Source organism: Vespula vulgaris, chromosome 20 (genome assembly GCF_905475345.1).
Source record: "Vespula vulgaris chromosome 20, iyVesVulg1.1, whole genome shotgun sequence".
In the NCBI taxonomy this organism is placed as follows: Eukaryota; Metazoa; Arthropoda; class Insecta; order Hymenoptera; family Vespidae; genus Vespula; species Vespula vulgaris.
The window spans coordinates 1,533,553-1,549,064 of NC_066605.1; the positions used below are offsets into that span (position 1 = coordinate 1,533,553).

Here is a 15,512-nt window from a genome sequence, read left to right on the forward strand (position 1 = left end):
GAGAATTGGAAAGTTTGAAATTATCCGAACGTCCGTGATTCAATGTCGTAGCACATGCGATACTTTCGACACCTTCCTGATTCGACGTTGTCGTCCATGGAAAATAGTTTTCTACTATCCGCAGTTTGCTTCTCTTTTCTTTTCCTTTTCTCTTTTTTATCTCTATTCCTTTTTTTTCTTTTTTTTTATTTTTTGCTTTTTTTTTCTTTCTTTCCATTTCTATTAAATACTACAAGAAGATGGAAATTTTCTTTCTCTACGTTCAAAGAGACAGGCAGCAGGAAGCTCGGAAAGGAATCAACGCGAAATCCGCGAAATTGCAGTAAGGAGAGAAAGTTCCTCTCGTGTCGGTGTGATAAAATTGCCACTTCGCGGTTTAAATTGCATGCGTTTCTACGTGTCATTCGTATTCGAAGGAAATGTCACACTCGAATAAGAGAAACGAAGACGAGCCAAACGACGTGTGTTACTAATCGTTCTCACTTTTATTAATAGTTACCTACATGGATAGATAGGTAGGTACTCTTTAGATTTCGATCTTTGACAGATAGAGGCGATCGGCTTTTCTATCGAGGAAAGAATAATTATCTCGTTTCATGTGTAATGGTGGCTTAGATATTTCGAATAGAGAGAAAGAAAGAGAAAAAAAAAGAAAGAAAAAACGCAAAAAGAGAGTTCGAAGGAATGCGTGAGAGAAGACTTTTTTTTTATCTTTTGTTGTTTTTTCTTTTTTTTGGGGGAGGAAAATAAGATTTTTTCCTTTTTTTTTCGTTTAAAGAGATCACACGATTTCCAATGGAGAGGACCTATCAGCTTTAGGAAGCTTTTCTCTCTCTCTCTCTCTCTATATATATATATACATACATACATACATACGTACATATATATATATATATATATATATATATATATATATATATATAGGTATCGCGAACGAGTAACGGCAGTACGAGTAACACACCGAGTCAGGGTCCTCCCGCTGCCTAATTGAATGGCATTTTATTTAGCACAGTTCCCCGCACACTGGATAGCTGGCATTTACCTCAATTACGTAATTCAGCGTATACAAGCTCAAGCGGCCAGCTACCCAGCAACATAGGCATTGCAAAGGCGATGGCTGATGTCGATGGTGGTGGTGTTTGAGTTGGTGTTGGTGTTGTTAACGTTGATGTTGGTGTTTGTTGGTGTTGATGTTGGTGTTGGTGCTAGTACCTCGCACGTTGCTAGCGGTCTGCTAGTGGTAGTGATGGTGGCAGTGGTGGTGGTCGGTCGACTGATGACACGTGTTTGCGCTACCGCCGCCATGCAATTAGCCCCCCAATGTAATTTCGCACCGTAAGAGCGTGCCACGCTCTTTTGGCCTAGTGCCGTAGCCGAGGGTACATCGGTACCCCTGTATTACGAAGCGGGAAGTGATTTCGTTCGATCTCGCTTAAGAAATTCGATCCTACGAGAAGATGGTAGCTCATTCTCGATCGATGTACCTTTCATTTTTCTGATTTCTTTAAAAGGTATAGGTCAAATATAGATCGGGAAAAAGGATTTATTAGAAATAGAAGATATATATACATACATATATATATGTTTACATGTGTGTGCATATATATATAAATAAATAAATAAATATATATATATATATATAGATAGACAGATAATCATATGCTGCTTAAAAATATAAAAGTATTTTTCTCAACATTCCTGATGTCAATATCATCATCATCGTCGTCGTCATCATCATCATAATCATCATCGCGATCATCATCCGGTAGGTTACATCCTAGACGTAATATGACGTAATGTGACAATAGACGCATCATTAGCCAGCTAGTAGTATCGTCGCAAATACTATCAACTTCTTCGTTGTAATTATGTACCGGGTAAAGTTAATTGTCTCGTCTCGCTAAAGAAAAAAAAAAGTATCTCTTTGGGTCAGTGTGCCATCGAAAGATTAGAGTCGAGTTAAGCAAATTTCTTGGGTATCACCATCCACCCTTCTCTCGTCCCTTCCCTCCTTACCTCCCCCTTCCTCACCTCTTCTACTTTGACGATCTTTCCAACGTGTTTTTATTATTTTTATTTTTATTTTCTTTCTTTTTCCTTTGCTTTTTCCTTTTATTATGATTTTTTTTTCTTTTTCTTGTTTTTTTTTCTTTTTTCCTAATCACGGTCACGAGCTACCAGGAAGCGTTGTGTAACGTTTAAGGAACAACACCGAAGGCGTCGGGAAATTACCGTGACTATCCGTCTATCATCGTCGGTCTATTAAATTCTTGTGGTAATTTTAATAATCGTTCGGAAGTTTTCGGATTTTACGGAAAATAATTTTCGTCCTTTAGCAAGCTCTCTCTCCCTCTCTCTAGTTTTCTTTCTCTTTCTCTGTTCTTACCTCTTTCTCAAGGAATAAGTTTAGACGATACGAATGATCAGATCGGAAGTATGTTATTCTAGAGTACATACTCGAAACAGAGTTAAGGTCTTTTTTACGATTATCTCATTGAAAAAGTATCTTCCTTCCTTATCTTTATTACCATTACACAGGAAGCGAGAACGTGGCGCACACGAGTCATAAATATAAAAGTCATTTATTTTAATTACGATTTGCGAGAGGCGATAGATAAGGATATACATACATGAGTTCTAAAATTATTTACGTTACTTGTCCTCAGGCACGTAAATAACTACGCACAGAGGTAGAGTCTTTTTATACCTCACGAGTTAGATCTTATCCTCACGTTTTCTTTGTTGATTGTTTTAATTTTTTTTTGTCCTTTTTTCTTCTCTCCTTTCTCTCTCTTTCTTTTTTTACGTTTCTTTTTCATTTCTTTTTTCTTTCCTTCTTTTTTTCCTTCTTTAATCCTTTCTTCTCACCTTATTTCGCTACCTTCTGACCCTTAACAAATATAGATTTTTATCTATGGGTAAAAAAACATACACACGGGTTTTATCCTCAAGTTTCGCGTTGTGTGTTTTTTTTTTGTACTCTTCTTTCCTTTCTTTCTTTTCTTTTTCCTATTCTTTTTAACCACTTGATATATTCACTTTTAATGTCTTCACGGGTTCTGGCTTTGTTTGTTATTCTCTCTTTCCTTTAGATTTACTCGGTGTAAAGTCACGATAACATTTCACGATTGGAGTAACCATCGGATAAGATCAGTTTGTGAAAGGAAAAACGAGTAAGTAAGTACATATAAATATTCCACTGTGCATTTAATCGATCTAATCTAGCTTGGTGGATCATCATTTAAAAAGACACCATATCGAATGCCAAATGAAAAATGGTTTTCTCTTAGATCCGACGGATCGACGCTAACCGGTAACAACGAGAACGGTGCAACACGTAGGTAAGTACCTACCTACGTTGGCGAAAGGATAAGAGAATAAAAAAGTTGTTGCGGAGAGCACGGAAGAGCTCCACCTCCATCCATTGGTGGTCCATTCCCTTGGCGATCGGTTGATGGGCGGGGCAAAAGACGTCTCGTCATCGCGAGTGTCGCGGATTTTTCGTGTCGGGTTTTAAGGATTAAACGGGATAAAAAAATTTATATAACAAATAGATCCATTACGTCAACTCAAATAACTGAGGATCAAAAGGCACAAGTCCCATAAAATTTGTTTCCACCGATCGTTACGTACCAATACCTATAGAGATGTACGATAGTATATCAGTGGTAAAAGTAATCGGAGATGTATCGCATCAACACTTTGAAAGTGTCCAAGTGTATAAAACGGATTCAACAAGGTTTAAGAGTATAAGAAGAGAGAACAAACCGATGATCCGTCAGGACGAGCAACGGGCAAGTGCGTTCGCAGTGGCTCAGGTATAATCGTGCCGTTCCGCAGCTAGCGTGAAGGTAGGAAAACGACTCTAGTAGGGGTGGTCAAACAAAGCCACCCCCCCGTTGGTAACCATAATGGCCTCCGGCTAACGAATGAGAGTTTCGAACGTAGTTACCAAGTGGTAGGGAGAACGAATCACAAACACGATTGACAGTCTTTGTAGGCGTGGTTACTTGTAGCGCCACAGCGGCGACTTTGGGAAACCATTTACCGGGCTCCGGGGAGAGGCTCCGGCTTCATTATGTATCATTATACCGGTCCGCGCCGCTCGGTGTGCACTGCAGTTAGTGGCTAAGGCGCGCGCGTGTGTGCTTTTCTCTCTTCTTCGTCCTCGTTCGTGTCGTCGTCGTTGTTGTCGTCGTCGTTGTCGTCGTTGTCGTTATCGCTGTTGTCGTCGTCGTCGTCGCGTTCGTCGTCGTCGTCGTCGCCGTCAGGATTGCGATCGTGCTTTTTCTCTCCCTTTTTTTCGTGTAACTTCATTACGACGTTGTCTTCGTCGTCGTCGTCGTCGTCGTCGTCTTACGGACGAGAAGAGAGAAAGAAAAGAAAGTTGGTTATTAAGAAAATTCTCGATACCTCGGTGGTTTGTCTCGTAAGAAAAAAAAAAATTAGGGAAAAGAAAAGAAAAACAAAGGAGCACAGGAAAATAAAAAGAGGAGGGAGGGCGCGCGCGCGCCCGCGCGTGTTTACCAATCGCGTCGGCTACTTGGCTGATGAAGTGTCTCGTGTGTGAAGAGGAAAAGATTGATCGAGAGAGATATTATAAGAGGAATAGAGATAGAGAGAAGTAGTAAATCGGCATGTCGAGGGGGTGCGTTTGGTGCAACGATAGAAGCATGAAGATATCGACGGCGAGCTGACCGTATAAGGATTTATCAAGTTTGTTTTCGATTTTGCTTGAGTTAAGAAGAGGAGAAAGGAATTAGAAAGGAGGAAGAGGAAAAATTCGATTATTGATACAGTGCACGCGTTGGGAGGAAGGGAAAAAAAAGTGGCCGTGATTAAGTGGAGGTGATTCTAGTGAGAAAGGTAGATAACAATATAGGAGATAAATTAATTGAAATTAAACGCAAGAGATCGATGTACTTGGCTGTCATAGACCTAATAGAAATAATCCAAGATTCGGGCCCCGTACGGGTGTCGCGCTAGGGCGGCGGCGGCGACGACGTCGTCCGCGGCGAATTTATCGACGCTCGAGGCCGCGCTCGAGCTCGGCTCGAAGGTGGAGAGGCCAAGCAGCACGACGACGCTTAACTTTACGGACCTGGGGAGCCCATTCGGGGCGGGCGACCCCTGTCCGTCTAGTACCCCGACCCCGAACAGTATGTCGGGTGGTGCCGGTGGCGGACCGTCGGGAGGCGGTCAAGCCGGTGGTGGAAACGCAGGAGGAAACGGTGGTTCCGACATGGATCAACATCTTCATCATGGTGGACTCGGATCGGTGACACCAGGACCACCTGGAGCCGGTGGAAATGCCGGGGACAGTACGACATCGAGTACACCAGTTTCCCAAACTGGCAAATCTGCATTCATTGAACTGCAGCATAATAACTTGTACAATCCTGCCAGTTTACGGGGTGGATATCCATCCGGACATAACGTGCCTGGTGCGCATCAGTTTTCGCATCAGGTCAGCGCTTTAGGACACCAATCATCCGGACCCGGTAGTGGGAATCAACAACACGCCGAACCTGGATTCCCAAGTCCTAGGTCAGCGCTAGCTGGATATCCTTTTGGACCTATGCATCAACATAACGCATACGGATATCATCTCGGATCCTATGCGCCTCAGTGTCCCTCGCCGCCCAAGGACGGTGAGTACCCTAACTGTATGTATTCCCAACTTTTTTATCACACTACTTTTTTTTAGTTTTAAGATATCGTATTCGTAACGTTTTCGATCGGATGATCCCCGACGGTACCGTTCTTCACGATCGTCGGTTAATCGGGATCGAACTCGTTCGATTGATCGATAGTTCCATATATAGCGAAAAGAAATTCCAAATCTAAAATCCGCGAGAATTCTAAACAGTGACTACCTATGAGAGAAAGCTATGAAAGAAAGAGAGAGAAAATCTAGAGCAGCAGGTAGCGGCTCCATCCAGCGTCGGTCGACGCCCCGTTGTTCTGCCTATCTCTCTCTCTCTCTCTCTCTCTCTCTCTCTCTCTCTCTCTCTCTCTCTCTCTCTCTATTTCTCTCTCTCTCTCTTTGTCTCTCTCTTTTTCTTTTAAAAACTACAATACCATGAAACGGAATAAGATATACCTACCTACCTACGTGCAGGAAAAAGAATCCCTATGAACAAAGCAAGAAAGAGAAAAAGCTTCTCGAGCTATACTCAATCGCGAATCCTCTGTGTCCTTCCATTATTTCTTTTTTCTCACCCTGCAATCGCATTAGCACACGAGACAACGTAATCACAACTTGGATTCTTTCTCCAGCCGTCGGCTAATTACGTTTCTCATTATCAAACGTAGTAGTGTAGGCAATTCACGGATGGTAGATACCTACCTCCTCATGGCACTTATTCGCAGAATATTTTACAGGATAAAATATCATTGAGTGAATATCCAAGGTTAAGTTAAAGAAAAAAAAAAAAAAACACAGGAAAAAGAAAGAGAAAGAAAGAAAGAAAGAAGTAACTTAGAAACTCGAAGATAACTTAGACATCTTGAAAGGTTAAGCTCGTTTTAAGTCGATGACAGCAATAACATCGGCAATAGCAATAGCAGCAGCACAAAGTACTATGTATCTATGTTCCTAGTCAAGTATAATAATTCTAGTCGATGTTTGCCACCTGTCGAGTGTAATTAGATAGAAAACTCTCTTCGTTTCTTCCTTTCGGTGAATGTTCGAAAGTTAAATCGGTGAATAAAAATTGCTCTTTAAGAATGCGAGGGATAACGAAACATTTGAAAAATTATGCTCACCCACTTCTTTTTCTTTTTCTTTTTCTTTTTCTTCTATTATCGTGATTCAACTATCGAAATATCAAAGTTCAAATGTTTGATAGGGGATGATCTAGAAAATGTAAAGCAACGAGGAATTCTGTTAGGGGTTGGTCATGTTAGTATTCTATCGAGCCCTTTTAAAGGTTTATCGAGAATGGAACTCGAGTTTAGTGTTCGTTGGAATACGTTGATACTTCTTCTTCTTTTTCTTCTTCTTTTTTTTTGCTTCTTCTTCTATTTTTACTACTACTTCTACTTCTTCTTCGTCTTCTTTTTCCTTTTCTTTCTTTTTCTTCTTCTTCTATTTCTACTACTACTTTTACTTCTTCTTCTTCTTCTTCTTCGTGGTCTGCCGACAGGTCGTCGACTAAAACCCTCCAACTCTGCTCCGTGTAAATTCGTAATGACGTACGTTCTTCACCCTCTGGTTTTTTTCCACCTACCCACCCCTTTTATCTGCCCCACCTCTTCTCCCATTCCATGCTTACATTCTTTCCTGTATTTCTCGCTTAGGTATATATTCTTTTCTCCCTTTCTTTTTTCATTCCTTTCTTTCTTCCTTCCTTCCTTCCTTCCTTCCTTCCTTTCTTCTTTCCTTTCTTCCTTCTTCTTCTCTCTCTCATACATCGAAAATATTCTTCGTTCCCTCTTTTATTACTGCATAATGAAAAAATAGAGAAAAAAGAAGAAAAAATAAGAGGAAAAAAAGAAAGAAAAAAAATGAAGTTTGATTATCGAGTTCGTTTTACCTGTCCAACCTATCCAACCCCACACCCTATTCCTGGTTTTCGAACATTTCTCAAGTGGAAACATGTACGATCGTGCTCGCGGATTATAAGTAATCATGAATACTCGAACTTTTGTCGAAATTGCAGGTTGTGACGTTCGAGCAAAACCTAAAAAAGTGTGTGCGTGCGTGTCTCTCTGTGTGTGTGCGTGTGTATGTGAGAGAAAGAGACTATTAGGAAAGGGTTGTTTCGTCCTATGGTACTAAGAAATTCCTTAAAGTTTTTTTTCCTCCCTTTTATTTTTTCCTTTTCGAAGAAGAATCCTTCGTACATATCTAGTAATCATAGGTAACCATCTTCAATTCTTTTTCTTTTTTTTTCTTTTTTCTTTTTTCTTTTTTCTTTTTTCTTTTTTCTTTTTTTCTTTTACTTCTACGATTTACGAAGACTACCAGATCATTCGAAGTAATGTAAGACCATTTCCTTAAGAGTTTCTTTTCCTCTCTCTTTCTCTCTCTTTCTCTCTTTTTTTTCTTCCTTTTTTTACAAGCAGGATACGTTTAGAAAAAATTGGTGGGAAGGCGCAGGACTCTGAAATCACAGAAATTCTTGGAGGGTGTAATCGATCAATGACCTTAGTATTCATAGAATATAGTTCTATGCGATTTCAATGCACGAAGGCATCAATTTTCATTCGAAAAATGAACGTTCAATCGTCCCGATGTTTTCATAAAATAATGTCATAAGCGTACGCATATTATAGCGTTTTTGTTCTTAAATCGATCGAGATAAAAAAAGAAAGAAGAAGAGTAGAGGAAAGGAGAGGAGAGGAGAAATGAAAAAGGAAAGAAAAAAAAAGAGGGAAAAGAAAGGGTTGCTCGAAATAAACGAATTATTACATCTCTTTCCGTCGACGAAATTTTCTTTCTTTCATAAATGATCGCGATAAATATTCGACGAAGAAATCGACGAAGAAATTTGCATAGGTATCGTGCAAACGTGTTCGCGATATTATTATACCTTTCATAAAAGAGGGATGCATTTCTCGTGTTTCGCGAAGAGGAAAGGTACATTGCAGCTGCCATGAACGGTGTTGTACGTTGTAAGTATTTATCGATCGTTTGGATTTCTCTTACGTCCAGCACGCACTTACACGTCCACTGGGTCACCGTACTCCTTTTCTTTCAGCTGCAAAAAATAACTCCGCAATGACCATAGAAAATAATGATTCTTCTAATATCCTTGACAAAATTTCATCTCAATATCTACTCTCCGATCACCATTTTGTTTTTTTTACATATGCACGTATATATTCGACTATTTAATTGATTAAATAATAAACATTCCTATTACAATTTCTACTCCTCATTTTTTATTTTTCTATCCTCAATTTTTTTTTCTAATAATGAAAATTATTCTTTAACGCGACGAAGAAGAAGAAGAAGAAATTTTCTAATAATAAATTTTAATCAACCATGCATATGTCAAACTGATCGAAATTGTCCTAAGTGGTCAATAAATTATGATAATCAAAATATCATTATATATCTTTTGATGATCGATGTTTTATTTTTATTGCAAAGGAATGAGTAATAACGTACGCATTGATTTTTTCTTCTAATTGTCGTTTGTAAATTTAAATTTAGAAAAGAAATCTCATTAGGGTGAAAGCTCCTGTCTTAGAAATCCTATATTAGTCATCGACCTGTTGAAACTGTCTACATTTATCTATAATGAACAAAGATAATGACGTAGTGCCGTTTCTACCTAAACTTCGACCTTGATGGATTAGGTATTAAATGGTTGTTTACACAAGGATTTACCTGAACCTAACCGGGTATTTAAAAGAACTTTTTGGATTTTATTAGGATGCCATAATAATAAGAGGAATAGAATTAACTCGATGGCAATTTTTTTGCGAGAGAAAAGATTTTCAAAGAATTTCCCAGGATACCATAAACTTTTTGTTAAAAATTATTTTCTCTTTTTCCACATAGTTTCTTATAAATTGAAACGATATAATTTATTGCACTTGTCAAGATCGTCGTAGATTATTCCAGAAACATGTTCTTTTTGTAAAAATATCCTTTTTCCTTTTCCAGGTAGTTTTTCTTTCTAGTTTTCTTTTTGTTTTGTATATAGTACGATCGTTGTAAAATAATATGCATTTGGTTGATAGGATAAAAAGTGGAACTCTAAAGCTAATCATTAAACTCGACAAGATCTTCGAAGGATTTTTTACGATTTCATAAGCTTGTTCCTTTTGTAAAAATCATGTTTTCTCGAGCGCCTTTTTAAAAATAAAATGATCGTTGTAAAGTCATATACGACTGGATAAAAAGGAGAAATCGAAGGCTAATTTATAATGCTCGTCAAGAATATCGATGGATTTTCCAAGATTCCATAAACTCGTTCTTTTTGTAAAAAAAAAAAAAAAAAAAAAAGAAAAAGAAAAAAAAAGAAAAAAAAGAATTCTCTTTATTTTTCAAGTTGTTATTTTTCTTTTTAAATAGAACGATCGTTGTAAAAAATCATATGCATTTGATCAATGGGATAAGAATGAGATAACACGAAGGCTAATTTATTATCATACTCGTTATAATCTTCGATGAATTTTCCTGAACTCCAATAAATTCGTTCGTTTTCTATAAAAAAAAAAAAAAAAAAAAAAGAGAGAGAGAAGAAAAACTTTTTTCCTTTTATTCAGAGATAGATTTTTTTTTTTTTAAATAGAACGACCGTTGTAAAAAAATCATATGCATTTGGTTGATAGGATAAAAAGGCGAACTGGAAGACTAATTATTACACCAATTAATCGGTGAATCGTGCGAGAGTTCCGCGAAGGTAAGCCATAAAGCTTACCGTCGGTTGGTTCGACGCTGCTGCTTTTACGTCGAGCTAATAATTTCCTTGACTATGTTTCGAGCAAGTATTTTGCATATGGTAACGGCAACAGCTGCCAATGTGAGATAGGTATAGGGTACGATGGAGAAAGAGAGAAAGAGATGGAGATAATAAAAGAAAAAAAAAAGAAAAAAGAGGAAAAAGGGGGGAAAAAACAATAATAAGATATATATATATATATATATATATATATATATATATTATTATGATGAAGTAAAACGGTACCCACCGATTTTCCCTGCTCATAGTGAACGTATATTTTTCCAGCAACAGTATTTCGTCATATTAACCGTTTCTAATTAACGCGAGCTTGCTCGTAATCGATAATAATATGGCTCTCTTTCTATTTCTCTCTTTCTCTCTCTCTCTGTCTCTCTTTCTTTCTCTTTTTCTTTCTCCAAGTTTTATTTCTTCTCTTCATAGTTCATTATACGATATCCTTTCGAAATCGTATTAGACAAATGTTCGATCACGATTTTAGTTAATTTCTTTTTCTATTTCATCGTATCATACACGCAGCCGATCGATCATTAGTAATAATAAGAATTGTTGTATTTTCACGAAAAAAAGAAGATTAATCAAAATAAATGAGGTGCAAATAAACAGATTCTAGTAGAAATTATCAAGGGATTAGTTTAGATTATTCGATTGGAAAATCTAATTAAAATGATAATAAAATGAATGAAAAGATAATTATGCGATATTATTAACGATACCTTTCACTTGTTCTTTAGAAGATTCAATGAAAGTAATCATAAAATGAAAAAAGAGATTATTGAATGATTGATAATTAGTGAATAAAGAGATCATTTTCAACATCAGTTTTCATTCGTTTTTAGTTTCTTTGGAAAATCTGATCAATAGCTTTGGATTTTCTTTTTATTATTATTTTTTTTTTATTAGAAAATTCATAAATGAAAACCAATACAAAAATGAATAAGTGTATACATAAGAAAAAATTTTTTTTTTCTTTTTTAAACAATTTTTATAAAATATTAGAAAGAGAGAGAGAGAGAGAGAGAGAGAGAAAGAGAGAGAGATAGAGAGAATAAAATAAATATAAGAAAGAAAAATCTGTACTAAGTAGACGACTATGATGATCGTTCGTATACGGCCTTTCGCCTTTTGGAGGGAATGACACGAGCGCCGGCCATAAATCACGATGATCGTCGCTCTAACCCACGTTTACGTCCGGCCGCGCGACCGCAAATTACGCTTTAATTAATAATCGCGCTAATTATCACGGGGAAAGGTTCGGTATGCGAGCTCGCGTAACTCCTCGACGTTAACTCGATGTTTTGTCGCGCTTGACATCTCAATGAACGGCCCAACGACGAATATTATCCTTGATTTTAGATCAAAGGATTAGAAATTTTTGCACGTTAGTATGTATATATATATATATATATATTTATATATATATATAATATATTTATCAGCTTTTCCATAGAACAAATTAAAGAATTTTCAAGTTTTATGAGAACCACAAAAAATTTATAATATACTCGTTCGTTTTACGTATTAAGAATGATTGATTATTATACTTTCATTAATATTTGCGAATTATATTTTATGTAATAGTTAATTTAAATATTTCTTCCAATCGTTGATATATTATTTCGCAATTACTATACAAATTAATATTATATAAGACGAACATTCAATAACAATTTTATTTCTTTCATTGTTTATATACAAATGAATACTAGTATATGTACGTATAGATATCGTAAGGACATAGTATTGATTTTCGTTTGAGACGTATGTTATGAAAGTTTTTATAAAGATCAAGTTCAAAAGGAAGAATTCTCGGTAAAGGAAAAAGTAAATAAAGTTTCTTGGAAAAGAGAGAGAGAGAGAGAGAAACAAAGAGAGAGATGTATATAGTATTAGAATATGTTATTACTTAAAAGTAAACACCCGACGTAGGACTGTTCAGTCGTATGTAAGTCGAGCGAGCTGTCGGTACGTAACTTTCTATCCTTGTCACACTACCGCGATATAAGGAAGAATGAAAGTTCGACGATAATTTATATCGTCACCTCGTAACAGTTTAGATTAATATACTTCGTATAATAATATATCGTACGTACGAGTGTATATACGTAAGAAATTTATTTTAGTGTAATTTATTTTAGTGAAAATATTTTCTCGAAATATGGAACTTCATCGATTAATTAAAGTTATTTTTTTATTATTACTATTATTATTACTATCATTACTATTATTACTATTATTACTTTGAACTAAGACGTTTAAAAGAAATATACTTATTAAAAATAATTGTTACTCGTTATCGTATATCGATTAGACATCGAAACGATTAGGTTTTTTTTAGTTCGGTTTCTCTTTAGTTCGTATACCAGAGGTGACGAGGATTCTGAAAGTTGATGTTAGGGTGGTGCATGTTCGCAGACCTCTCGCCATTGGGCGACAAGGGTGGAAGTCTCGTGGATGAGCTTGGAGGTGGTGGTGGTGGTTCTCTGAGAAATGGCAAGGGTAAAAAGATGAGAAAACCAAGGACCATCTACAGCAGCTTGCAGCTTCAGCAACTGAATAGGAGGTTCCAAAGAACACAGTACCTGGCACTACCAGAAAGAGCAGAACTTGCAGCTAGCCTGGGACTAACACAAACGCAAGTAAGTTTTAGAATAATAAACATTTAATTTTCTTATAGATCTGTTTTGTTTTTTTTTTCTCTTTCACTCGTATCTCGTGTAAACAATTTTATTCGAAGGATAAATCTGTGTTGAACGCGACGAGAACATGCGTAGTAATCTTTATTAAGGTTAAATTTTAAACGATCGTTAGAAAGAAACAATTATAATAACGATAAGAGAAATGTGTTGATGAACCCTTTTTATTAAAAAAAAAAACACATTAAAAAAAGAAAAGGAAGAGGATCCTATTGCACCCAGGATCAAGTCCGTATCGTAACAGGATACCCGACGGACGGCATCTGTCAGCATTATCGGCACAAATGACTTTAGTAAATCACAGATCTGCCACGCCCTGGACATCGTGGATAGGGTTGCCGAAGTGTCCAGTGAATCGAGTTGAGGGTAGACGTTGTTGGTCATCGTTGTTCTAATAACAACCAGGATCCATAAATTTTCTCTTTCGTATTTTTCCACGTTATAGATATATCTCAGCTTCCTGTCTCTTCTGTCTCTCTCCTTCGAGAGGGAGAAAGAGAGAGAGAGAGAAAAGATCTTTCCCTAATTATCCTTCATGGTTTCCGATGAACGATTTATTAGAAAGAACGTAGGTAATATCGAGGCACGTGAACCAATTAGATATCTCTCTTTCTCTCTCTTCCTCTCTATATATCTATCTTTTTCTATACCAACACCCTTCCAACATCCTAACCAGTTTAATGATTTCGATCTTAACGATATATACCGAGAAAGAATTCTCGAGGAAAGGAGAAACGATTTCTTAGGATATCACCAGGAAGATGTCCTCGTTAGATCATCCTTATAATTGCTAGTACACGTGCCAAGAAGACGAATATGGTCTACGAAGAAGTTAAACTCTTGATCATTTTTCTTTTCCCTTTTTTCCTTTTGTTTTTGTTTTTCCTTTGCTCTCCTCCCTTTTTTCTTCTTCTGTATTTTTTTTCCTCCGTCTTTTCCTTCTTTTGCGAATATGTTGGAAAGGGTGGGGAAGGGACAGGAGTTAGGTGGGAGGTAAGAGGGTGGAGGGAGGGGGAGGACGAAGGACGAATAAGTGGGGAGTAGGGAGTAGGGAATATTTCTCCTAACTCGTCTTCTCTTTATATGTATACACGTGTAATGTAGCTATGTATGTAATAGGTATGTAACTGCGTATACCGTAATCACGGGATAACTGGCTGTCGTAGCTCGTTGATGTCGTTGCAGGGGGTCTCGAACCGGATAATTTCATTAGCTCGAGCACCGCGGGAGCTTGTCCCCCCCGCATGGAGAGAATCGAGCTGATGAGCGATCGCGCGCTTCGCTTGTTTGCAAAACATCCGAGCGATAAAGAATCTTCCCCTTTTATTCGTATCATTGCTTGGAAAGTTGACAGTTCGTTTTCTATCTTTCTTTCTTTCTTTCTTATTTTCTTTCTTTCGTTTTTCTTTTTCTACTTCTTTTTTTTTTGTTTAAAGTAATTTAATTTTCATTGTACATAGAAGTAGATCCACGGAGTATGGTCAATTTCGATTTGATGTTCGATAGTTTATTCAGAAAAATTTATTTTAATATCGAATAATATTTGTTAGGAATATATTTCTACATTTTTTATCGTGCTTATTTTTTCTTTTCTTTTTTTTGTTTTTTTTTTTTTTTTTTTTTTTTAATAAATAAAATCGTACGTTTGTCCCAAAGTACGAGCTAAGAAGAAATTGATGATTCATTTTTTAAAATTTCTATACAATATCGTCAGCCGATCGTAAAGTAAAAATATAAATATTTTTTATCATTTAAATTATAAACCGAGATCGGACAAAAGCAAAATCCGAAGTATATATATATATGTAGAACCAGTCTCACGCGAAATCATAGAACTCGACTTCAATATTATTCTCATCTAGCTATGGTCTATGAGTCTCGGTAGGAGCACCATGAATAATTCGTAATCACCCAATCAAGACGTAGGACGTAAGGAAGCGCTCTGTTGGCTCTCGCTACCGTCGGCTTTCTTGTCATCGCAAAGCAACAACATGGCGCCTCTTCGGACCCTTCCATCATCATCCTTCTCCACCTTCCGTCTCTCTCTTTCCCTTTCTTTCCGTACTACCTTCCGCCGTTCTACCTTCAACCAAGACGAATAACCGAACAAAAAGAAATAAAAAGAAAAAAAAGGAGTAAAAAAAGAAAATAAGAAGACGAAGACGAAGACGAAGACGAAGACGAAGACGAAGACGAAGACGAAGACGAAGACGAAGACGAAGACGAAGACGAAGACGAAAAAGACGAAGAAGAAGAAGAAGAAGACCGATCAAGAAAGAGAGAGAAAGAAAACGATAAGAAAGAGCGGATCGAGCTGAGGTCACGCATCTCTTTTTCCTCCCGAGGCTTCAATTTGAGGACGTGGTAGCGTGCTTCGTGTCGGCGGAACAGAACA

The 15,512-nt window shown here is 37.1% G+C and overlaps 1 protein-coding gene across 7 annotated transcripts in view; it reads left to right on the forward strand.

Moving 5' to 3' along the window:
* Positions 1-4,078: 4,078 nt before the first annotated feature.
* The window catches only part of LOC127071102 (homeotic protein distal-less), a 76,629-nt gene continuing 65,195 nt past the window's right edge, over positions 4,079-15,512 (forward strand). The window contains exons 1-2 of one of the 7 annotated variants that reach the window (XM_051010014.1): positions 4,079-5,666; positions 12,819-13,060. In XM_051010014.1, the coding sequence (XP_050865971.1) occupies positions 5,162-5,666; positions 12,819-13,060 (747 nt within the window). In that variant the 5' untranslated portion in view covers positions 4,079-5,161. The remainder of the gene's footprint in view (positions 5,667-12,818; positions 13,061-15,512) is intronic. The other 6 variants (XM_051010015.1, XM_051010018.1, XM_051010016.1 and 3 more) reach the window with 6 other exon arrangements.